The sequence below is a fragment of the Cetorhinus maximus genome, chromosome 15, assembly GCF_964194155.1.
Source record: "Cetorhinus maximus chromosome 15, sCetMax3.hap1.1, whole genome shotgun sequence".
Taxonomy (NCBI): domain Eukaryota; kingdom Metazoa; phylum Chordata; class Chondrichthyes; order Lamniformes; family Cetorhinidae; genus Cetorhinus; species Cetorhinus maximus.
The window spans coordinates 92,692,657-92,718,370 of NC_135893.1; the positions used below are offsets into that span (position 1 = coordinate 92,692,657).

The following is a 25,714-nucleotide window of genomic DNA, read 5'->3' on the forward strand; positions in this document are numbered from 1 at the left end:
CTTTGTTTTTAGAATATTGAGGATATGTTAAGGTCTCTTATAGGGTAGGCTACATTTATATTTTAATTTTGGAAGGATTAATTGTAAGTTTCATAAAAATTTGAACATTGAAACCCAAAACGGATAAAATTCAGGTATCTGGAAAATCAATTCAAATTACAGGAATTCAGGTTACACGAGAATCAAATTTGATCGGTGCTTTTGCTTTATTTTTTGATGCACTGCGCCAGTTTGTGTGCCTGGCAGTATAAGTCCTCTCCCACTTCTTCAAGCAAATAGTTTTGGTTCGATTTCTGTTGTAGAAATGAAACACAAATCGCAGGGATGGATACAGTGTCTCCAGCTTAGTCAAAATGGTACCAGAGCACCAATTCCAGAATCCCACCCTGAGCCCTGCACCCACTATTTTTGGCGGGGTTGGAGCATGGACGAGAACAGGGACAGGATTTTTATGGACATATGCAGTTCACAGAGGTAGCTGCACATACAAGACGACAGCTGTGTTCAGTCAGGTGCGACTTTTATTAGTACAATCTGTGGGCTTTACACTTTTCAAAAGAAGATCTAAACTTACCAGAGTTCTTTGGAGAGGTAGGAACTCTTTGGAGAGCTCAGGTCCCCTTATGGATCATGTTAAAAAGCTGCAACAAATTGCCACAGAAGTTCAAACAAATCAATCACAGGTGTGTGGATGACACCCAAGGGAGTTGGAAGCTGGGACCGAGAGCCTTGGAAGGGCCGAGGATTTTGCTCCTAGTGACTTGGGCACCCAGCTGGCAGGAAAGAGAGGGCGGGAATTGTCTTAGATTTGCACTAACTGCAGTAGCAAGCGGGAAAAAGGATGTTTTACCTGCTGGCTGCAATGGCGAGTTTTCAGGCCATATCGTCCCTTTCCTGCCTCATTAATGACGCAGCCGCAGGAAACATGCGGTCTCACTGGCCCACCATGCCACTACCTCACTGTTTTCTCACTCTGGGTACCATATCTAAACTGCAGCCGCCCACACATTTCTCAATGCTTGCAGCCCAGGACTGCTCCAGTCAATATATGGCCCTGAAAGCCAAGAAGAGTTCAGTGACCCATCACTAGAATGCCTTTCGACAGCCCACCGTGATGTCCTCCACCCCTGGTCTGGCCGCAGGAGGTCCAGCAATCTCACCACTCAGGCTTGGGAGGCAGTGGCAATGATGGTCAGTGTCAACACTGCACAGAAGAGGTTGGTCATCCAGTGCAGAAAGAGGATGAATGATCTCATCCAAGGGTAAAGCAATCATCTCATCACCCTAAACACACAATCACAAGCTGATCACACGTTCACTGGCATCTCACTCACTGCCAGCTAAAGGGACATCACCACTCAGTCTCTCACACACACCCTCACATCTCCATTTGGCCTCATCTCCTCCGGAGACTGCCTCCTCAGCTCTTACCATCTTGAAGCCGCTTGCACAGATCAACATGTGCCCCCACACATGCCCTGAGATACTCCCTTCCCAGTACAGCCTTCGCCCTGCAGTCTCTTCCCTTGCCTGAGGCCACTTCTCCCTCTTCCCCAAGCAAGCCCTAGCCCTGCATCCGTTGAAAAGCCTTTCGGCTGGTCTGATAGGTAGAGACCTGCACGTGAGCCCCTCTAAAAGTGATGTGGTGCTGTCTGTGAAGCCTGGTGCCGATGACTGCAAGTGCTGTCTGAAGCCAGGTAGGCAAATAACCTCCAAGTCCCAAGCAAAGTGCAGCTCACCAGGTGCATGTTACTTATGTGCAGTTGTGAAGCACGGTGGTGTGATTGCATGGATGATCCAGTGTGGGTGGGGGGGGAATGATTCCAGCGAGCTGGGCTTATAATATGCAGATGTATTTCAATGAATTCCTGACGTGCGGTGGTGGGAATCGTCGTCTCCCATTGATGGGTGGAGCGGACGACTGCAAACTGGTTTCACGATTCCTGAAACCGATTTTTGGGCTTCCCGCCATATTGTCCACCCACACCCGCCATGATACCTGATGCCAGCGGACACGGAAAATTCCACCCAATATGTGCAAGAGAAGGGAACAGTGCACGTTGTTCCAAAGAAGAACGAAAATGGGGATGGCACCTTCACACATTTGCGCACGCTATAGAGGCAATTGAACGTGACCAACATGAGGCCAGATGGAGGGCACCCAGGCCAGGAGATAGAGGCAGAGATGTGCACACCAGGGAGGAGGAGAAGGAGAAGGTGAAGGAGGGCAACCAGGTGCTTCTCTGACGTAAGGGTCTACTGACAGCACTGATCACATCTCAAAATGACTGAGAACCAATGCGGAAGGTGGCTAAGGTTAAGCCGGGAATTGGTCACCGACGTATGTGGCATTGTTCAACAAAATTTGGAACCACAGTCTGCCAAACCTGCATGCCCTGCCAGTGCCTCTCAAGGTTATCATGGCTCTGAATTTTTGTTCAGCCAGCTCTTTTCAGGGCTCAGCAGGAGACCTCTGTGGAATATCACAGTCAGCTATATACAGCTGCATCAGGCAGTCACTGGTGCCCTCTTTTCGCGAGTGTGGGAGCACATTAACTTTCTGCTGGATCTGGCGTCTCAGATGCAGAGAGCCACAGGATTTGCACCATTGAGACTTTCCTCAGGCGTAGGGGGTTATCGACTGAAACCATATCACCATAAGGCCACCAACTCATTAGCCTGATATCTTCATGAATAGAAAATCCTCCCACTCCATGAATGTGCAGGTTGTATGTGATCACAGCAAAATGTTCATGCACATCTATGCACGGTACCCTGGTGGCTGCTGCAACTCATTCATTCTGAGGAATTCCCAACTGCTTCAGCTTTTTCAAATGCAACACAGGTCTGTGGTTGGCTTCTGGGAGACAAGGGTTACCCCTTTAGAAAGCGACAAATGGACTCAAAACAGAACTATAACAATAGCCAAGTGGTGACCTGCAGTACAATAGAGCAGGCTATTGGCATTTTCAAATTGCGCTTCAAGTGCCTTGACCACTCAGGAGGAACTCTAAGTATTCACCTGCAAGTGTCTCCTGAACAGTTGAAGTGTGTTGCATGCTGCACATTATGGCACAGTGGTGGGGCCTACAACTAGAAGGAGAAGAAGCCATGCCCAAAGCAACAACATCTGAAGAGGAGGACGATGAGAATGGTGAGGAGCACGGGGAGGAGACTCCGTCAATGCTCAGGGATCTGACACAGAGGAGGAGGAGGACGGCAAGGCAGCTAAGGGGCAGGCCCATGTAGCCATGGCTTATGCTTTGCAAGAGGGGGTCATCACCAGAAGCCTCCTAATCCAAAATAGATTCATCTAGTGTCATGTCCATAAGACATGAAAGAGATCATAAAATGTTTAAATGAAAAATGTCTTCCTGCTTAGTTAAAAATGGAATTTTCTGGTCACATGATTTGCAAATTGGCTACAGTTTTAGAAACTTCTAACAGTAATTACAGGACAAAGCTTAGCCCTCATTGTCATGGGATCACATATCTATCATTATGTGGACCCATTACAATAACTGAAACAAGGGAGCAGCAGACAGTCTGTCTTCCCAGTCCGGACTTATAACAAAAAGGGAGCCTTTGACATTTGCTATACCTGTGGTGGCGCTGAAAGCCACCATTTATCTCTTAAGGTGAACAATGGATTTTGACCAGAGACATCAAAACTGATTGTTAACCCAAAACAGACTCATCAATGGGCAACACCGCATGATCAAAGGTCCTTTGGCCCTTGGAAAGTTTTAATGTGACATTCCGGGACTCCCAAGTCGGTCTGCTGTTAACCTACAGCTTGTCAACACCAAAGCAGGACTCCAGACTGACAACAAAGTCTATCTCAAGTTTAAACCTCCTCAAAGCCTGGTTCTTTGGAAGATTCCTGCCATCGCCAGTAGAGTGGACTAAGTCTCAGGATATCAACCTCAACTTGCTGTGACATCACCAACCTTGAAGGAATTTGGCAACTCCTGCTTTCAGCTAGCTGAACCCGCCTGAACTTTAATCCCAATGTGAAAGAACTTTCACTGGACTCTGGCATTTATGTGAATTAATATGAATATCTTCCTTTTTTTGTTTTAAGTTATTCCTAGTTGTAAAACTCTTTTCTTTCCTATTTCCTTCTTGTGTCTGTGTATGTAATTGCAACGACCATTCCCCAGATTTGAATGTCTGATTTAACCGTAAAGAGATTTTGCTGAGTCACTTTAAAATTGACTTCACAACAGAGGGTCTGGGGAAACACGCCACAGCCTATTTCAAAAATTAAAACACCTCTGCTTAAGGACAGATGGTGAGAAAAACAAATGAGTTCAGTTTGTCCCTCTCCTCTGTCCGTAACAGAAATTGGGGTCTCAAGTCCGAGATCGAATCCATTACAAATGAGCCAAATTTGACCAACGTCCAAATGTAAGGAACAAGCTGAATCTGATACTAAAAGGAACCAATTGGAAGCCACAAGGATAGTTCAGTAGTTGAAACAACCTTTAAAACAATTAAACTATCACAGCAAATTCCCTTACCCTAATACTATAGCAAAATGGCAAATTTTGATACGCAGGTATTGTTAGAACAAAGTGACTAGACTGCCAAAACGCTAGCATCCCTAAGCACAGGACAGTTGAAAGCAGTAGCTAGGAAAGTACAATTAAAACTATCCAGTAAGATAAAAAGAACCAAATTACTCAAGATGTTGGTTGAGCATTTGGGCCTCAGTCCATAATCAGAACAGGTACCTTCACCCTGCTCACTAGCCTGCACAGCCCTAGGTTGGACTTCAGATGGGGTCAATGGGGCTGGCTGCTGGTGTGCAGGAGTCATCCATTCCAGCAACCACTGTGCCAGCAGTGTGACAGTTCTGTTAAGAGAATGCAGCTCCTCATGAATTCTGTGGATGTCAGTGCTCATACTCTGAATGCGCTGATTCAGGCTACTGAGTGAGCCTTTCTTGTACCCTTTGCAGGCAATGGCGCTGCTTTTGCATCCGCTTTGAGTGATGCTACATGTGTCTCTCCATGAGAGTGGTCATTCCATGATGGTTGGAGCTCATGAGCTCGGGCCCCTGAAGTAATGTGGAGCTCATCACTATGATGGACTCCTCCATTTGCAGTGAGTGAGCTCGCAGTTCCTCAGGGAACTCCACCAGATGTCCACACATCTGCATCTGATTATGCAAATACTGTTCCCCAAAAGGTGACTTCTGAGGTTCCACCTTCCTGCCCACTGGACCATCATTGTGACTTTCCTCTCTCCTTGGAGAAGGACTGTGAACAGATGTCTCTGACTCTGACACCTTCTCCTGCACTCTGGTGCAGTGCCCATCACCTCATGCCATTCACAGTACATGTGCGCTAAATCCCTCCAATGTGCTGGCATCTGCGTTGGCGGAGTGTGGGTTAGTAAGATGTGATGCTGCCTCCTTGGATATCTCTTCGTCCTTGTGATGCCCAAGGGATGAGGTGGCCTGTTTGGGATGAGCGAGCAGCACTGGAACCTGTGTGAAACAGAAAATGAGTTATTTAGGGATAACCCTTGTCATTGTGAAAGCACGCTCTGATGCATGCCATTACCGTTAATCTTGGTTGTCATGCTATCTTATCCTTGCACTTCCTCTCATGCTAACATCTCCTTGTACTCAGTAAACTAACAACATCACCTCCACCATTACCACCATGTTTCAAAGTGCCTTTGCCATGGCTTTTATTACCTGCTATGAGCGATTCTCCAACCCCGACAGCCAGTCGAGCAGGGACACCGGCTACCTCCATGGCTGTCTCCTCAATGTTCCTAGCCTCGTGGCCTCAGCCCCCAACTGGGCCAGACGTTCTGGATCCTCTTCAACCATAAATACAATGTTAGCCTATTATATAGTACTTCCAGGGAGAAATCTCTTGAACACGTCAGTGCATCACTGTGGACATTCACATCTCTACCGTGTGCACCTACAGGAACGGCTTGGACATACAAGCCTCCATACCATAGTAAATGTACGTACCATGTTTCCCACTTAGGTGCAGCATTCAGATGTGAACCATCACTTGGACCTCTGTGTGCTTGTGTTGAACAATCCATCTTGTTGGAACACAGCAGTTCATGCAAACTCTTTCTACACTATATTCAAGTTCTTCTATGGTCCCCTGTTGCCCTTACAGCAACTGCTAAATCTTGCCATTCCCTCTTTGTGGTTGCTGACAGGTTATGGTGGACAGTGGGTACAATATTTCTCACCGTCTCTGGGCCTCCTCCATCAGTATCTAGAGGCCCTGGCCGCTGAAGCAGAGCGCAGCACCTCCCACTCCTTCTCCACTCTAGACTCGGTGACACATTCTGGTGTGAAAGATTTAAAATGAAAAGGCTCGTAAGGCAACCAACTTTGAATGGTCTCACACATACATGTGTGCTTTACATACAGTAACCATGTTCTCAGTCTTATCAATGACTATTGATGTGGACAATGGGCATGTGGGGGCTGGGTCTGCACAAATGCATGGTAGCCTGGATTTTGTTGCAGCCACTACCAGATGGCACGCTATGCTCCCAATCACTAACTACCATACAGGATTACTGCCTCTGAGTCACACTGTTGTGTTTTGACAGTGTGCAGCTGTGAGGGAACTGGTCAAGGGTCAATTGAAGGGGTGCACCCTGGTAGATGGGTGGCAAGAGGGTAGGTGGATGGACAAAGGATCGTAGCAAATGTAGTGTGTTTCAGATCTCCGGGACATAATATAACCTTCGTTAATGCAGGATAATGTGAGCAGCTAATGGTGCCAAGATGTTGGACGGGATTTTCTGGCCCATTCCAATGCCGGGATCGCCCGGTCCCAATGAAAGTCAATGGGTTTTTGGCTGGACCACCAAATCTCCTACGGCAGGTGCCACCACAATGTGGCTGGAAAATCCTGGCCAATGCCATTTCAGTGGCTGCGCCTTGTGATTCTTCTCAATCCTTAAAGTGTACTCCTTCATTACAATGTGAACAGACAGCAGCAAAGACAATTTTTTCCTATAAGAGCCCATGATAGGCCGTCTGATCCGGTGTCAGCAACCAGTTGGACAACTAGTACAGTTTGCACACACCTGATTGTTCAATTTTTACATCTCCTCCAAGCCACAGCAACACCACCATCGACGTCCTGCCTCATAATTGGAACTCTTTATTGGCGCGGTTTTTATTCATGACCGAGGTGCCTAACCTATGCTGGGTCTGCTTCCACTTTTCTATTACTTGCGGGGTTGACAGGCCCGACTCACATTAGACCCTGTCTCCAGAACCAAAATCACATAATCTGTGGCAGTTTCTTGAGAGTTGGATTTGCGGAGTTGAGACTTTCCCCGCCTCTGTGTTCCCGATGCAAGAGCGAAAATTCAGGCCATGGGATGTGCTCGAAATAGTTGTGGGCGGAATTTTCAGTGCTCTTTGGCATCGGGCATCATGGTGGGCGTGAGCGAACATATGGCAGGAAGGCCAAAAATCACGACGTTGTGAAACCAGTTTATGATCATCCGCTCCACCCATCAATGGTGGACTGCCTTTCCTGCTGCCGGACGTTGGGAACTTCATTGTAATATATTTGCATATCATTATAAGCCCTGCTTGCTGGAATAACCTCCAAGCTGGATCATCTGGGACGTGTTTCACAATTGAACATAAGCGACGTGCATCTGGCGAGCTGCACTTCACTCGGGACTTTGAGGCTTGTTTGCCTACCTTGCTTCAGGCAGCACGCACGGTCATCAGCGCCAGGCTTTGCAGGCAGCACCACATCACTTTTAGGGGGGCTCACAGGCAGGCCTCTACTTACGAAACCAGCCATAAGGCGGGGGTGACTTTTCAGCAGCTGCAGGGCTGGGGCTGTATGGAGAAGGGGAGAAGTGGCCTCAGGCAAGAGAAGAGGCTGCAGGGCGAGGGCATTGCTGGGGAAGGGGGGTATCCCAGGATGTGCATGGGGACAAATGTTGATCTGTGCAAGTGGCCTCAAGAGGGTGAGGGTTGAGGAGGCAGTCTTCAGAGGAGATGAGGCCAGGTGGAGACATGAGGGTCTGTGTGAGAGGTTGAGTGATGATGTCCTTGGAGCTGTCAGTGAGTGAGATGCCAGAATAGGTTTTTCAGTGTGTGAGTTTAGAATGATGAGATGGTTGTCTTAGCCCAGTGGCACAGATGAGATCATTTATCCTCTTTCTGCACTGGATGGCCAACCTCTTCTGTGTAGTGTTGACACTGACCACCACTGCCTCTGCCTCCCATGCCATAGTGGTGACACTGATAGGCCTCCTGTGGCCAGAGCAGGGGTAGAGGACATCATGGCAGGCTCCAACAGTGTCCAGAAGGTGTCCAGAGCTGCGTCGCTGAATTGGCGGGCTGCAGTCTTGTTGCTTTTCAGGGCCATGTCTTCTGTGCAGCAGTCCTGAGCTGGAAGCACTGAGAGGTGTGCATGCAGCTGCAGTTTAAATATGGCACCCGGCGTGAAGAAGCGGTGAGGTGATGGCATGGTGAGTGAATTGGAGGTCACCAGCCAGCAAAATGGCGTCACTTTCCCAGGAATGCATGATGAATGGGACGATTCGGCATGAAAACCCGCAGTTGCGGCCAGTGGGTAAAATGTCCTTTTTCCTGCCCGCACTTAGTGCAAATCTGGGATGATTCCGACCTTTGTAATACAGGCCTTAGGTCAGCCATTTACTAGTGTGCTGATCCTTAATGTAAATTCAACACACAAACAGCCATTTGGAGAATAATTGTCTTAGGAAAATAGAATTACCAACAACAATGCAGTTGTTAGTAAACAGAAAAGGGCACTGTGCCAAATCGGGGGAGGGGGTGGGGTGGGGAGGGGGGCTCTGAATGGCCTTAAGGAATTCTCTGCATGAGTGCAGACAACAGGGTGATGTAGGTAGGTTTCCATGGTTGTTATACACATTCAGTTAAAATGGATGGTAAACAAAGAATGATCAGAAAATTGATACTGTACCTGCTGACGTCACTCTGTACAAGCATACGATATGCAGTAGGTGGAGAACAGAAGGTTGTTATTGGATACTTGGATAAAACCTAGGAGAACATTTAAAAGTAAATGATCATCCAAATGCCAATTGCAATAATAAACATCTGTCTTCAAGGAACATCAAGCCTCAGGCAGGAATGTTCTAGATACCACAAATAACCAGCCCAATGATCTTTTTTTAATTCTTTTGAGGGATGTGGGCATCACTGGCTAGACCAGCATTTATTGTCTAACTCTATTGCCCTTGAGAAGGTGATGGTGAGCCACCTTCTTGAACGGCAGCAGTCCATGTGGTGTAGGTACACCCACAGTGCTGTTAGAAGGAGAATTCCAGGGTTTTGACCCAGCGACAGTGAAGGAATGGTGATATATTTTCAAGTCAGGATGGTGCGTGTCTTAGAGGGGAACTTGCAAGTGGGTGATGTTCCCATGCATCTGCTGCCCTTGTCCTTCTCAGAGGTAGAATTAACGTGTTTGAAAGGTGCTGTCGAAGGAGTCTTGGTGGAGTTACTGCAGTGCATCTTGTAGGTGGTACACACAGCTGCCATTGTGCGTCGCTGGTGAAGGGAGTGAATGTTGAATGTGGTGGATAGGGTGCCAATCCTGGCCTGTATACAATTAAAAACAAACTTTCATTTTTTTTACATACAAAATGAAATTCGCTACAATCTTCCTGCTACTGTACCAGAATTGCCCTTTTCAATTTGGAAAGACCTAGTTCCCATCCTCCTTCACTTAACTCCAAACCCACATCGTATAGACACAAAAGTGCAGACCTGTGCAGGCCACTTGGGCTGGCTGGAGTGAGGGTGCATGACACTCAACCACATTAAAATTTAGTCAGAAAGAAAAATTTTGAACATAAAACGTTAAAAGGGATAGGAAGTAAGTAATTTAATGGAAATAAAAATAAGTTGACAATGCAATACCTCCGCCAGCAGACAACTAGACCAAATATACTCAATGGAGGTACTGTTAGACTTCCTATTTCTATCAGGATCCTGTCAACATCAAAGGTCCCCAATTAGCAAATGTTAATAAGGCTCTCAACTGATTCCAATTTAGGAACACCAAAACAGGAGAGTCCCCAGGAGCAGTAACCACAGTCATATTGATAAAATGGAGAAAAGAAAAGTTACAATGAGGAAAGAAATTCTCTTGAGGTGAGATAAACATATTGACAAGCTTTCGCTTGTATTCTCCCTGGGAATGTGGGAGAGGTATCAAAAGAGACCCAGCCTTGATCACATCAGAATTCAAGCTTTGGCAAATTTTAGCTTAAAGAGCATTAAGAATTTTTGAGAGGAAAAGAAGAAATGTCTGTCACAAAAGCAGAGTTTATGTGGCCCATCAAGTGCTCTCATTGCGAGTGTACAAATGTAACTTTTCCTTTGGATGTGGATAGAAAACTTGATTGTGGACTGGCCTCCAGTTATCTACCCTTGTGGCTGATCTGTAACCACCAGTTTTAAACACACATCTAAAGTGAAAATTATTCCCAACATATATTATTCTATCATAGACTACCTCCTAAGAGGTGATCGATGTTGGTAGGACTTGTGAGGGACTAGAGGAAAGTGTGGTCATGAAGACCAACATTCATAATAAAAAGCAGAATAAAAATGCCAATGTACATAGTTTAAACCTCAGCCATTTAATAATTGATTAGAAATTCAGTGAAAGTAAAAAAAAATACATATATATGGGATTTACGCAAGGGCAATTAGACTTTCAAACATGTTTTTTCTTCTGTCTACAATTTGCAATGGCCAGAATTTTCCGGCTGACGTGCGGGTGGCGGAGTCCGCACGTCAACGCTTAAAATGTCGCGCAAACATGCCGACGTTAGCGCACGGCATCGCAATATTTCGGTCGGCGGGCGCGCTCAGCAGTGGGGCGTTCGCCCGTCATTAATTGAAGGCCTCGTTAAAGCCCTTAACTTGCCAATTGTCCTGGATTTTGAGGGGCCCGTGCGAACTTTGGGTCGGAACACGGGCCGAATGGGCAGACGGGTAGGAGATTTTTAAATAAAACTCATGCAATGTCGGGATATGTGGACTCAGAGGGGTTGTTCATGTTTTCCATGAAGTTTTAATTGCTGAAAGTGTTTAAAAGCTGCCTGTGTGATTGTTAGCAGTTCTCATCGATTTCCAAGAGCTTTTTGTGTACTTTGAAACCAGTTCGCAGACAGTATTCTTTCTCGGGCCTGCAGCTTTCTGGAGGCCTCCATTTAGCCTGGGGGTATGAGTTCTGACCTCTCCACTGGAGGCAGCTCCCCTGAGGAGGAAGGGAGGGATAGAATAAGCAGGAGGCCAGGACAGGACAATCAGCCTTCAGGGGACCCACCTTTGGGTGGCCAGGCGCAGGCACAAGGGGCGCAGGGCCAAGAGGTTGTCCAAGGTGCAAGGGGCCGCAGAAGACGCCACTATCCTGCTGCCAGGGTATACAGGTGGCGAAGCAGCTACCTCAATATGACTGAGGTGCAGTGCCAAAGGAGGCTCCGACTCTCAAGGGAGACAGTCAACTATATCTGTCAGATGATTGGCCCTGAGATCTCCCCTAACTGTGTGGGAGGACACCCCATGCCAGCGGCTCTGAAGCTCACAGTTGCCCTCCACTTCTATGCCTCTGGCTCCTTCCAGGGCTCGGTGGGTGATTTTTGCGTTGTCTCCCAATCAGATGTACACACTTGTGTCAAGCAAGTTACAGACGCTCTGTTCAGACGGGTATCCACCTTCATCCACTTCCGCTGTGACCAGGCAAGTCAGGCACAGTGAGCCAGAGGCTTCGCAGCCATTGCTGGCTTCCCCCATGTCCAGGGTGCTATAGACTGCACACATGTGGCCATCAAGGCGCCAGCAGGTGAGCCAGGTGCCTTCGTCAACAGGAAGGGCTTCCACTCCATGAACGTGCAGATAGTGTGTGATCACAGGATGCAGATTTTACAAGCCTGTGCAAGGTACCCAGGCAGCTCCCATGAAGCCTACATCCTCAGACACTCCCAGGTGCCGGGGCTCTTCAGTGCTCCGGCATGGCTGGATGGTTGGCTGCTGGGTGACAAGGGCTATCCCCTGCGAAGGTGGCTCATGACGCCACTACGCCGTCCAAGAACAGAAGCTGAGCATCGGTACAATAGGAGCCAGGGCACCACAAGGGCTGTGGTGGAGAGAGCCATCGGTCTTCTCACGATGTGCTTCCGTTGCCTGGACTGCTCAGGGGGTGCACTCTAGTACCCTCCAGATCGCGTCTCTCTGATCGTGGTAGTATGCTGCGCCCTGCACAATCTTTCGCTGGAAAGGGGGGATGCAGTTGATGATGAAGACCTTGACGCCCTGGATGAGGCTGCACATGATGAATCCAGCAGTGCTTTAGAGGATGAGGAAGCACAGGGCGATGATGAGGGGCACAACGATGACCCGCGTTTACACCAAGGAGGCAGGGACATCCGCAACAATTTAATCCAAAGAACCTTCAGCTAGCTCCACACACATGGATCAGCAGGAGCAGCATTGCCTGGCACTTCCACACGTGGCACATGGGTGCCACATCTTCCACCTTTTCAGCTGCAACTAAGGGCTTAGTACAGAAACATCAATGTCCACTCAAACACTCATGATAAATATGTGAAAAAGAAAAATGCACCACAAACGAAACACCCTCAGTCATGGTAACAAAAGTGGACTTTATTTTGTCCAAAAGAAAAACACACACCACTTGTTTGCGATCACAAAAATATGAGTCCCTATTCTAAGGCCAACACAAAATCACCAGTGACATACCTGTGGAGTGCCTAAGGTGCCTTATGCTTACATTTTCGGGTGCTACATCTGGGTGCCGCCCCATCGCTCGGAGTGGCTTGAGAGACAGTCTGCTGACTCTGCTGTCCTATTGGCTTCGATGACCTTGGCGGGCGTCCTCTGGTCCGTGGAGCCTGTGATGGCTCCGCCTAGGAGGGAGTGGCCAGTTCCTGAACTGGCACCTCCCCAGTTGTCGCAGCCTCAACGGAAGAAACGTTGACTGGCAGAGGGGCGGAGGAGCTGCTGTCCTCATCCGGAGCGCCCTGAGAGGAACTCGCAGCGACGACAGGCAGCTGCTGCGCCGATGTGAGGTCCCTTTCGACCTCCCTGCTCACCGCAGATGCATGGGCACCAAGTGCCGACGCTTGGTACCCTCAATATCTCTCACATTGGGAATGACCACCCATGGCCAGTACCGCTGTGAGGGCTTGCAGGTTAGAGCGTATCCCAATCGTAAGATGTTCCATCCAATTGAACCCCCTCTCTATGAGAGTTGCCAATCTCTCATTGGAGGAAGCCTGAAACTCTGCCCTGAGGGTCAAACCTTCACATGCACTCTGCCTGGACTCCTCCGTCGCAGAGACCAACTGAAGCATTCCCTCATGCAACCGTGCCAGATGCAAACACACTTCCTGCCTCCTGTCCTGCAGCTGCTGCATTGGGGACAACTCCAGAGGCACGTCATCAGTGCCGGACTCAGCATGTGCCTCCGGCTGCTGGCGCCATCGGCACTCTCTGCCCCTACCATCTCCTCCAGCGATTGTGATGTGCCCACTCCACTGTGACCCAGGACACTAGCCAACGGTAAAGTCCCCACCGAGGTGTGTGTGTGTCTGCGCTGGTGCCTGGCTGGCTGAAATGATGTGCCACAAGTTGCACATGTTGGCCCTCAGGTGTGGAGGGGGGGCTGCGGTGTCGAGGTGCACGTCGCTCTGGTGGTGATGCTGAAATTAACAACAAGGACAGTGCATCAGTTAGCGTACAGTCAGTTCAACCTTTCATCCCTTTCCCCCAAAGCCTCATAAGTCGCTCACCCTTCAAGACCCTAAGGAGACGAACATTGGTGGGGTGGAAAAGAGGAGCCCCAACCATTAAACGCACATGCAGACAGGCTGGTCAGATGGTCTCAGGAATGCCACATGGCATGTTATGTACCATTGGAGTGTGGAGAGTGCAGAGGTACCTGACCTGGGTGCATTCTGGCCTGGATAGTTGCGGGGCTGAGGAAACATCGCAAACAGTTACGATATTTGCTGTGGATCACAGGAGATTGAGAGGTCACATTATTGGCCTTCATTCCGTTAGGAAGGGCATAGACCGGGTGGGCAGAAGGCAACATTTCCCCTTGGCGCAGGGATGAGTAACGTGGTGGCATTTATCTAAGTTGAGTGCCATGAGGTTCACTGCTGAGGACCTTTTGGACAAAGTAATGTGGGGCACATTGGCTGAAAGGGTGGTGGAGGTCCCAAACCCCCTAAGATGCAATAAGTCTTTGGCTGTGCAGCAGCGATCCAATGGCATGTTAGACCATGGTGATAGTGGTAACAAATGGGATAAGGTGACTTTGGAAGGTGGTGGAGATGTGAATCCTCAAGGGGACGAGGGTCCCTTCTGTATGACCTACAAGTCAGAGTGTCTCAGTCTGTGAATGAGCATTGTATCAGCATTAACGATTGCAGCAACCATCAGTGGTTTGGACGGTGGGCAGACAGAGTGGATGGGACTGTGGACCTCAAATACCTGGCTGCTGGACCCCAGCCTTGCCGCCCCCGGCCGCCCTGGCCTCCTGCCTCCTGCCCAGCTCCATGGCCTGTTCTTCGAAGGTTGTGAGGCACTGGAGGAGGGCGTGCCCACCTCCAGTCCTCTGGCGCTCCCGTGCATTGTGCTGACTTTTTGCCTGTAAAACAGAGAAGAGGATTTACTGGGGCTGGTCGCTCATGTACTCTGCACATGCACGCTGCACCCCAACCACAGTGGCCCATCTGAGGCATCCAGTGGGTCCTGTCCACACTACTGGTGATCAGTCCCCAGAGGATAGTACGGCTGGTCCCAACCCCCTCCCCCAACGGCCACCTTGGACACATTCGGCGTCCATCACTTTGAATAGCACACGGGTCTTAGCACCCATGGCAAGGAGGCGCAACTAGGTGTGGCGCCGATGCCAGCAGATGGCACTTGGCCAAAACACCTTGAGGCACCCCTTGCACCATCTCATGACCATCAATATGACATGTGTTGGAGTTCTGAGTATGTGTCTAGTGGCCTCCCCTGCAGGTTGCCCCCAGACTACTCAAATGCCACAAACACCAACATATGCTGCGGGGAGAACCCTTCTTCTCCTCAACCACTAAGGCTGATGTAAACATAGTCAGTACCCGTTTGCCCACCCAGCATGTGCCAGATGCCCTATGCAGTAACGACAGCAAGACGTGGTAGGGGGGGGCTCAAAGGCTAAGGCTACCTTCTGGGTCAAATGGCCAAGACTGACATGGTACTCACCCGTCCAGAGCACAGCAAATCATTGAATCTTTTTTTGCACTGGGTGCCAGTGCACCGCATATCATCATGGGCACTGACAGCGTCACCCACCTCCTCCCACGCCTGGCTGGTGACATGGGGGGCCCTCCTCCTTCCATCCTCCAGATACAGCAGGTGCCGATGGATAGACACCTCTTGGAGGAGGACAGCAAGGCATGCATCAGAAAATCGGGGGGCACATTGGCCCCCCGCTGGCCTCTCCTGCAGCCTGCCTCCCTCCTCCTCCTGCTCATGCTATTGTGCAATCGGTTCTCCCTCCCTCTCTCCATGAGTGGCAATGGTGCACTGCCTCAAGCAGGCTGCCTGGCCACTCTCTATACAGGCTGTCGGCTCCCCATTGGAACCGGCAGTCTGAGGCCACCCGACACCGCGACTATTTTCCCGTTCTCTGTGGGAGATGCTTATCCGCTGAGCGGGCTTTAATTGGCCCGCCTGAGGAAAATGGCGGCGCGGCCCATTTCTCCAGTGGCAATTGGCCGCCCGCCTGCCGAGTTGGTTGGGCCCGTCCGACCGACAAACAGAAAATTCTGCCCAATGGATCAACTAGTTAGAAAATATATGTTGGAAGCATGAGTTTGTAATTAAGTGCTGGGCTTTGAGTAGGAATGTCATACAATGGAAGTGAAGAGAAAGTGCTTTGTTCATTGGATTCATTCCACAGGTAAGGGATTTGTAGAACTGGTGTCAACAGTATATTTATAATTACATTTTACTGAGAAAGAACAACGACTGTTTGCTTACTTCCAATACATTTTTTGCTTTAAACTGTGACATCTGAACGACAAAAACACAGGATCCTTGAATCCATGGCGAAAAGATGCTGCTCCATGCAGACTTAGCCCAACCAGTATCAGAGGTATTCCACATCACATCTGAGGGAGTGAGGTCCAACCAGTACCTGGTAGAGGGCATTATCACAATCAGTTTTCTGCCCCACTGGATTATAACCAAACATATTTTTGGAAACCTAATTCATTTCCCTATGGATCCAGGCAAAATGAAATCGCTATAATAATAAAATTCCTGTCAATTGAAACACATGGAGCTACCCAAATGGCACAGTGAGTATCACGCAGCATGACACTTAACTATAATAAAAGGGAAATTCCAGTTCAGTTTCTGATCGGGATGATTAAAACAGAAAATGCTGGAAGAGGTCTGGCAATGTCTGTGAAGAGAGAAAGAGTTCACAATTCAGGGCCTGACTTTTCATCAGAACTGGGAAAAGATAGCTTTATTTAGGTGAAGTATGGGAGGGGTGGAAAAAGAATAAAAGGGAACGTCTGTGATAGGGCGGAAGACAGGAGACATTAAATGACAGAAGAGTTGATGGGGCAGAGCCAAAGAAAGTAATAATGGGGCAAGTTAAAAAAAAACAAAGGATGGCTCCACAAATGAGGTGTGTAGTAGTTAGCCTCTGTCTGAAGGGAAAAATGAGAAAAATAAAATTAAGGCCAACATGTGAAAGAAAGGGAACAAAATGGGCGAGCAGAATTATGGTCTGAAATTGCAGAACTCAATGTTGAGACATCCAGAAGGTTGTAAAATGCTTAACTGAAAGATGAGGCACTGTTCCTCAAGCTTCCATTCAGCTTCATTGGAACACAGCAGTAGGCCAAGGATTGCGATGTCAGCTTGAGAGCAAGGTGAAGAATTAAAATGACAAGTAGTATACCTTCCAGGTGAAGCAGTGATTACTTGTACTTCTTTCAATTTAGTAAACTGTGTTCGCTACTCAAAGTGCAGTCTGTTCTACACTGGGGAAATCAAATGCAGGATGGGTGACCACTTTGTGAAACACCTCCCTTCAGACTGTAAGGATGACCCTGTTTTCAATCCTATCAGAGGCCTTCCTTTTTGCCATTGCTCTACATTCTGCCATTTCACCTACATAATTATGGTTCTAAATTTTCCCAATTCTGATGAAAGGTCATGACTTGAAACTCTCCACAGATGCTGTCAGACTTGCTAAGTATTTCCAACATTTTTTGTTTTTATTTCAGATTTCCAGCATCCTCAGTATTTTGCTTTGGTTTCCTGATCACGATAAGCTTGCTGATGACCAGTGGTGAGGCTAACTTAAGTGACTTTGTTATCACTGCATGATTGGGGGAGGAGAGAAAGGGAGGAAGGAGAGAATGAAAAAGAATGAAAAATTATCCAAGGTCTCCACTCCTTATGAGCATCCTTGATCCCTGCTAAAATATTCATTTTTGGATGCCAGGTGAGGACAGGGCCAGGCTTGACTGTGATGAATTCTGGTTTGACTGGATTTCACAATCAAATAGCTCACCAGCAGTCACTGAATCACACAAGAAGAGAAGTAAAAATAAAAGCAAAACACTGCAGATGCTGGAAAGCTGAAATAAAAACAGGAAATGCTGGTAAATCTCAGCAGGCCAGGCAGCATCTGTGGAGAGAGAAACAGAGCCAACACTTTGGGCAGAATTTTACCCCTGTCGGGGGGGAAGTTCAGGAGCGGGCGCGTGGAGGCGCACCTCCGATTGGTGCCCACAGTTGGGGGCACAACTCCATTTTACGTGGGCGGGCCAATTAAGGCCCGCCCAGCGTGACGTCCGCCATGAAGCGCTATGCGTTCCCTGTGCGGGTGGGGGGAGAAGGGGGGGGGGGGCGGGATTCCCTGAGTGGGCGAAAGAGCACACTCATCTCCCTGAGGCTAAGTGCTGCCTCAGTGAGATCGGCTCCACATTAAAAAATGTTAAAAATAGAGAAAAAAAATTCCCTGACATGTCCCCTCATGTGACATTGTCACATGAGTTGGGACATGTCGATCACTTTTAGTTACAGTTTTATTAAATTTTTAAAAACCTACATGAAAGCTCATCCTGCCCATGGATGAGGTTTCATGCTTTCTCTGAAGCCCACCAGGGCTCCCGGCCTGCCCGCCAACCTTAAGGTTGGACGGGCAGGTTTATTAATTACGTTAAGTATTTTGTCAATGGCCTCAGTAGGCCATTGACAGGTCGGCAGGTGCACAGCTGATTCGGCTGAGACCCCGCTGACCTGAAAATTGAAATGAGGCAGGGTGACGTTGGGAGTTCCGCCCGACGTCATCTTGCATCATTTTACAAGTCGGTGAGCGGGCCCCGCTCCCCGCTCCCTGCTCCCCGCTCCCCGCTCACCGACCGGGAAATCCTGATCTTTGAGTCCATATGACGCTCCTTCAATGAAAAGTAATTTGAGAATTGAAGTTGGCTATGGAGCCGCATGACTGGTGGAGGGGGAAGAGTGCAAAAAAAGGGAAGGCAATTTTCCAAGAGTAAAATTGCAGTAAGCATCATGGTCTAAGTGATTAATTTCAAAGCAGCTGTCTTAACTGTGAGCTTACACATACGAACAAATTAAGGAACAAGTCCTCACTGCTAAAGTAAAGGTATAAAAGAAAATGTCTACTCTTGAGAGCATGTTTTAATTTTGACAGTGAGCACATTTAACATCCCAGCATGCAAAACCTGGAAATCCTCATTCAAATTTTTTCTCTCATATCAAATGGGCAGAGGATACATGCAATCTCAGCTTTCAAATTCACAATTACGTAGTTGTTCCGTGATGTCATTAAACAGAGTAGTGATCTGCATTCAAATTTTTTGGATCTGGCACCATTTTCTAATGCAGATAGTTAACATCAATTACACAATATGAGCAGCATTTAACATGTGGTAGGGTTTTCCACCCCAGCACTGGATGAGTCAGCGGGGAATACGTCCTCACCCATGTCAACTGCTCTGCAACCATTTAACGTTCCAAGATGGTTAATTAGCTGGAGGCAGGTGCCTCTCACTCATGAGGAAGTCCTGACCTCAAAGAGCTTTCAGGCAACCTGACTGGCTGGCAGCTCTATAGTGCTAGCAGTATCGTCGGGTGGAGTACTACCAGTCTAAGTGCTGAAGCCCATAGGACCAGGTAAGTCTGGAGTCTCACAGCGTGGAAGAGAGAGGTGTCCAACAGGAGGGGCTGCCTGGGGTGGGGGGGGGGGGGGGGGGGGGGGTGGGTGGGGTGGGAGAGAATGGGTGGGGATACTGATGGCAAGGCAGAGGTGGAGCACCTTGGGTTAGGGGGGTTGACCTTGACATTGGAGGGGTTACTGATCTAGAAGGGGGGCCAGTTATGGCCCCACCCACTTCTCCCACTTGGGACCCGAGGGGGGGGGGGGGGGGGGGGGATGGGGGGCAGTAAGAGGCCAGTTAAGAGCCTCAACTGGGGCGTGGGCAGGCATCCGCCCTAGGCCGCCCCCACTGTAGTATTGTGGAAAGGTAGGGGCTGGGTGGGTAGATGTGGCAGGTAGAACACCAGAGGAATTTTACAGACCCCACCCCCCCCCCCCCACCCCCCTGCCACCAACTGCAAATGTACCAGCGGTGGCCCATAAAATTCTGCCTGATATGCTCCAATTTCCCCATATAACTGAGTATTTGTAGTCCACATAACATAAACACACAGGGCTAAAGTAAAAATAACATTACCTGTTGTCAGCCACTGGTAGGGCTGCAGCAAATATTAGAAAATCTTTGAGGCTCAAGCTTGCCATTTGGTCTGCTCAGCACTGCCCAATTTCTACAATTGGTCCTTTAAGAGGTAGGCTCTATTCACATATGCGAGTGGCCTAACAACATTTTAATGTGCCATCCAAGGCATCTGATTATCGTCCAAGGCCAATATAATGTTTAACTTATTTCAGCCTTTCTCATGGTGGGGTACACAGCCCTATAAAATTGGTCCTTTCCCCTGTTTTCCATCCAGAAAACAGGCCCAAGAAGGAGCAATGTCTCCCCCACCGATTGTTTCTAACCCCATGCTCCTCAATTGTACAGCTTGAGACCTGGGATCTATTCTGCTATTTTGTTGTATATCTAACAGACTCTCAAGGTTTCCAGCTTTGTAGATGGTTATAGAATGTTACTTGCAGCTGTGAGCAGGCTGCCTTCCATGTAGTGCAGGAAAACAATAAATATTTTATAAATAGTAAACTCATTATTTACCACAGCAAGAACATTTGTGATTGTTTTAGGCTTAAGCTTGAATAGAATTCTACAATGTATTTTGTTCTTAACAGAATAGTGCCCAAGCTCCAGATATATACTCTACATTTATACATGAATTAGCTCTCTGACCTTCCATTCGCTGCAAGACCCATTCCATAACTGCAGTGGGTATGTAAGGCCATTTTTGGAGGTCCTGTAGTTCCGCTGGTAAAGAAAATGGCCATTGGGTCCAAACTCTTGGTATTTGCACACTTGTGGTCATCTGATGCATCTCTTAGGAGGGAGAATTAAGACCATTACCAATTTTTAACTATTTTCAAAAGATTTGGAAAAAGAGTTACTATTAATTTTTTGTAATGAAGAGCATATTCTGATACATTTAAAAAAGACATGAAGACAAAAGGTGGATGTTGTCTTGCCCAAAGACACTAAAAAACAAGAAGATTTGTTAGCTTGTCTTAGTCAGCAACAAGCACCTCAGTCCCATTATGCTGGAAGTTTTTTTATCCCAGAACTGAGGATGACAAAATGTAGAAGTACAGACACCTTCCAAAGTAATAAGTGATCTCCTTATTCTTCTGACCAAAATGTACCACCACACATTTATCTCTGTTGAACTTCATTTTCCAATTATTTGTCTATTCTGAACCTTTATTGTCTTTATTTATCTTCATGTAACTTCTTGCAGTCCTCCTCAGTATTAACTATCACACACTCCCAATTTCATGCCATCTGCAAATTTAAAAATTGTGTTTTTGATTCTAAAGTCCAAATTGTTATGTAAATTATGAACAGCGCAGTGATCACAACAGTGATCCTTGTGGAACTCCACTTCCTATCTTCTGCCACTCTGAATAATTACCCTTTACTCCCACTCCCTGCTTCCTGCCTTAAAGCCAGCTACCAATCCATTTTGTCACTTGTCCCTGACTCTGCATTCTCTGACTTTGCTCATTAGCCTATTATGAGGTATTTTATCAAAGGCCTTTTGATAGATTACACAGATAGATTACATCTATTGCACTACCATTGTCTCTCTCTCTCTCTCTGTTACCTCCTCAAAAATTCAATAAGGTTGGTCAAGCAAGATTTTCCCTTTTGAAACCCACGCTGACTATTCACGATTATATATTTTTTCCTTTCAAGATGTTCTTCTATCATCTCCTTTCATGGGGATTCCATTGTTTTTCCTACCACCGATGTTAATCTGACTGGTATATCATTCCCTGGACATGTACGAATTACATTAGCTATCCACCAGTCCTCTGACGCTACACCTTTTTTGAACAAATTATTAAATGTGTAACAATGCCTCTGCTATAATTTCCCTAGATTCTTTCAAAATGCATGGATGCAATCCATCCAGGCCAGAGGCTTTAAACTTTTTGAATTTGATTAACTTATTCAAAATATCCCCTTTTTATTTTAAACGGCAGGATTTAAGTCAGAGATGCTGGAAGACAATTAGAAGTCAACTTGCTTAAGTAAGGTAAAATTATTCACTGATGTGGGGAAGCATTCATATTACAGCACCAATAAAAGTGGAACTGATTGAATTTACCTTGCAGGGGGGAAGGTGGTGGGGGAAAAATGTTAAATCCCGGGACAGATGGGAAGGGAGCAGGGGTTAAGTTCTTAAAAAATAAGAAAGCTCACTTCAACTTTCCGTTCATTTGCCTACTTCCAGTTTAACACCAACTGTACTGGGTTTAAAACTCCTCCCATAGTTCAATCAGTACCACTTACCTTAATACAGTAGTACCAAATGCCTCCCCACCTCAGTGAGACATCATACCTTACTTTAGTATATTGACTATTATATTAAGACCATCGTCAATTTTTAACTATATTTTCAAAAGATTTGGAAAAAGGGTTACTTTTAATTTTTTGTAACGAATAGCATATTCCGATACATTTAAAAAAGATATCAAGACAAAAGATGGTTTAAGATGATGGAAGTTGTCCTGCCCAAAGACGATAAATAACAAGCAAATTTGTTAGTTTGTCTTGCAATAAGCATCTTTAACTTCAGTCTCACTAAAATCCTTTGTAGCTTTCTCTTTAAAAATTTGCATTGAGTAACTTGCTCTTGAGAGCCAGTCAATAATTATAATACTTAAACAACGCAGCATGCCTCAGATTTTAGCAGCCATTTGGATTGAATGCTAAATGCTTTTCCAGCATTGCTTGTGAGCTAGGAGGAGCAGGAATGCTTCCCCCCAAGCTACCTTGCCATGAACCGCCTCTCTCCCTGCGATCTTCAGATGCCCCCTTCGCTATCTAATGCTGAACATCACGGTGATCTGATCCTCCCGGAATTCAACTGCCGTTGCGATGTTGACTCAGGATTTCCTTCCCCATAACCTGTGATCACCCTACCTTCTTCCTTGCAATATCTCCCTCCCTCCACTCCGTTCTCCTGTAGGCCTGCTCACCTAACAGCTAGCCAGCATTGAATCTAGCCAGTTGCTGGGTGGAAAACAGGGAAAAAAATTCGAATGAGCTCCTGCACTTCTGACATTTCCCATATTTGGAGGCTGCTAAAAATCCCCTGTTTCCTTTAGCTGTTTCAAACTCTCGAAGTGTGAAAAACTACAACACAGGAGGTTTATCGGCCTAACACACCACCTTATTTTGAAATGGATTTGGGATTTGTAAGCGATCACATAGGTGATACAGCCATATTTGTGGCCTCCTCTTAGAACAAGAATCAGCTCTGCAGGGACAGAGAGACCAGCAGAAAGCCATCAAACCAGCTGTAGTCAACTAAGCAGTCAAGGTAATAAACAGCCATACCTTGAAAGTGGGAGAAGGACTCTCTCCAATCTGTTCCAACTTCAAGTTCACCTGAAAAACAACCTCATGGCAACGCAACTACAGGAAGCCTCGGAGTTAACTAACAAACCTCTGCGTAAAGACCTACGTTCCAGCCAAAGCATCACCTTATCTAAGAAGCTACAGGCTTGCCATGAAAGAAAAACTTAAACAATTATATCTTATGACTGTATTGTTTTTTTCTTCATCCATATCTAATTGTTGTGTGAGTGATAGTGTGTGTGAGTCCAGTGAATGAGACGTCACATTTTTTTAAAACTCTGGGGCAATTGTGTGATAATAAATAACCTACCTTATTTTAAAACACACAAAAATGCTTGCTGCTGAAATTATTAAAATTGGGACAACCACTCTGAGGGTAGAACAACACCCATGCCTCACACACAAACATTTTTTATGGACAATAGTAAAACACTTAAATTCTGTCCGTGACAGTTTATTCACCTTACTGTGAAATAACACAAATTATTGATTCATATCTCCCCATATCTTTACAAGTGTTTACTGAATTAACCTTGAGAGAGACTTAAATACCCATGAAAGGTGCGAATATCCAGTACAGGTCACAAAGGGGAACTCTCAAGCTAGGCTATCATTCAAGTGGAAATTAATGCAAGTTAGCTCCCAACTGGCAAGAATTGGGCCTAGAAGATGAATTTGTAGAATGTTTTTGAGTTTCTTGGAGCAGTACATAGTCGAACCGACTAGAAATAAAGCTATCTTAGACCTAGTATTGTGTTATTGTGTTATGAAGCAGAGTTAATTAGTAATGTCACAATAAAGGATTCACTGGGAAATAGTGACCATAATACCATTCAATTCCATGTTAAGTTTGAAAGTGATATGTTCCAATCACAATCAAAAATCTTAAACTTAAACAAAGCAATTACATAGGTATGAGGGGATAACTGGCTAAGGCTAATTGGGTAAATAGACTAAAAAGTATGGAGGTAAATGAACAGTGGGAAATATTTAAATAAACATCTCAAAATGTTCAACAAAAATACATTTCATTTAAGAGCAAAAACTCAGCAAGAAGGACCCATTCGTGGCTCACTCAGGAAGTTAGGATAGTATTAGATTAAAAGAAGAGGCTTACAATGTTGCAAAAAACAGCAACAGGTCTGAGGATTTGGAGTGTTTTAGAAACCAGCAAAGGGCTACCAAAAAGTTCATGAAAAAGGGAAAAAGAGAATATGAGAGTAAACTAGCCAGAAATATAAAAACAGATTCTAAGAGCTTGTATGAATATATCAAAGGGAAAAGTGTAGCTAAAGTAAACATTGGTCCATTAGAAGCAGAGACAGGATAAATTATCATGTGGAACAAGGAAATGGCAGATGCAATGAACAAATATTTTGTGTCTGGCTTCACAGTAGAAGACACAAGTTCCCTACCAGAAATAGACAATTACCTAGGGGCTAAAAACAGTGAGTAAATTAGGGAAATTAATATTAGCAGAGATAAAGTATTGGAGAAACTTAAGGGACTAAAATCCTACAAATTCCCAGGACTTGATGGCCTACACCCTAAGGTTCTAAACGAGATAACAGCAGAGATGCAGAGATTGACTTTGTTGATGCAAAAATGTGTGAAAAGACAAGTCTAAAAGCATTGTATTTGAATGCATGGAGCATTCGCGATAAGGTAGATAAATTAACAGCGCAAATAGATGTAAACAGGTGATATGATTGTGATTACGGAGACAGGGCTACAGGGTGACCAAGGCTGGGAACTGAATATGCAAGTGTACTAGATACTTAGGAAGGAGAGGCAAAAAGGAAAAGGAGGTGGAATTGTTAGTTAAGGATGAAATCAGTGCAATAGGGAGAGAGATAATATTGACTCAGAAAATCTAGAGGTAGAATCAGTGGGTGGAGCTAAGAAGCAACAAGGGGAGGAAACATTAGTGGGAGTTGTCTATAGGCCTCCAAACAAGGTAGAGGATGGTATTAAACAGGAAATTAGAGATACATGTAACAAAGGTGCCACAGTAATCATGGGTGACTTTAATCTATATATAGACTGGGCAAACCAAATTAGCAATAATGCTGTGGCGTATGAATTCCTGGAGTGCATACAAGATGGTTTTTTTAGACCAGTACATCGAGGAGCCAACTAGGGAACAGACTATCCTAAATTTGATAAAAACAAAAAACTACTGCGGATGCTGGAAATCCAAAACAAAAACAGAATTACCTGGAAAAACTCAGCAGGTCTGGCAGCATCGGTGGAGAAGAAAAGAGTCGATGTTTCGAGTCCTCATGACCCTTCAGCAGAACTATTTAAAAAAGGAGGGAGGGAAAAAACAGGCAATTACAGACCGGTTAGCCTTATATCAGTGGTAGGAAAAATGCTAGAGTCCATTATAAAGGATGTGACAACAGGACACTTAGAAAATATCAATGGGATTAGATAAAATCAACATGGATTTATGAAAGGGAAATCATGTTTGACAAACCTGCTGGAGTTTTTTGAGGATGTAGTTAGCAGAATAGATAAGGGAGAAACAATGGATGTGGTGTATTTGGATTTT

At 46.2% G+C, this 25,714-nt stretch overlaps 1 protein-coding gene across 2 annotated transcripts in view; it reads right to left on the reverse strand.

Moving 5' to 3' along the window:
• Positions 1–25,714, reverse strand: part of LOC144690977 (acyl-coenzyme A synthetase ACSM3, mitochondrial-like) — a 129,784-nt gene that overhangs the window by 95,612 nt on the left and 8,458 nt on the right. For both annotated transcript variants that reach the window (XM_078558919.1, XM_078558918.1), the window contains exons 5-7: positions 20,473–20,616; positions 16,082–16,238; positions 8,973–9,052 (exon numbers count right to left, since the gene is read on the reverse strand). In XM_078558919.1, the coding sequence (XP_078415045.1) occupies positions 8,973–9,052; positions 16,082–16,238; positions 20,473–20,616 (381 nt within the window). The remainder of the gene's footprint in view (positions 1–8,972; positions 9,053–16,081; positions 16,239–20,472; positions 20,617–25,714) is intronic.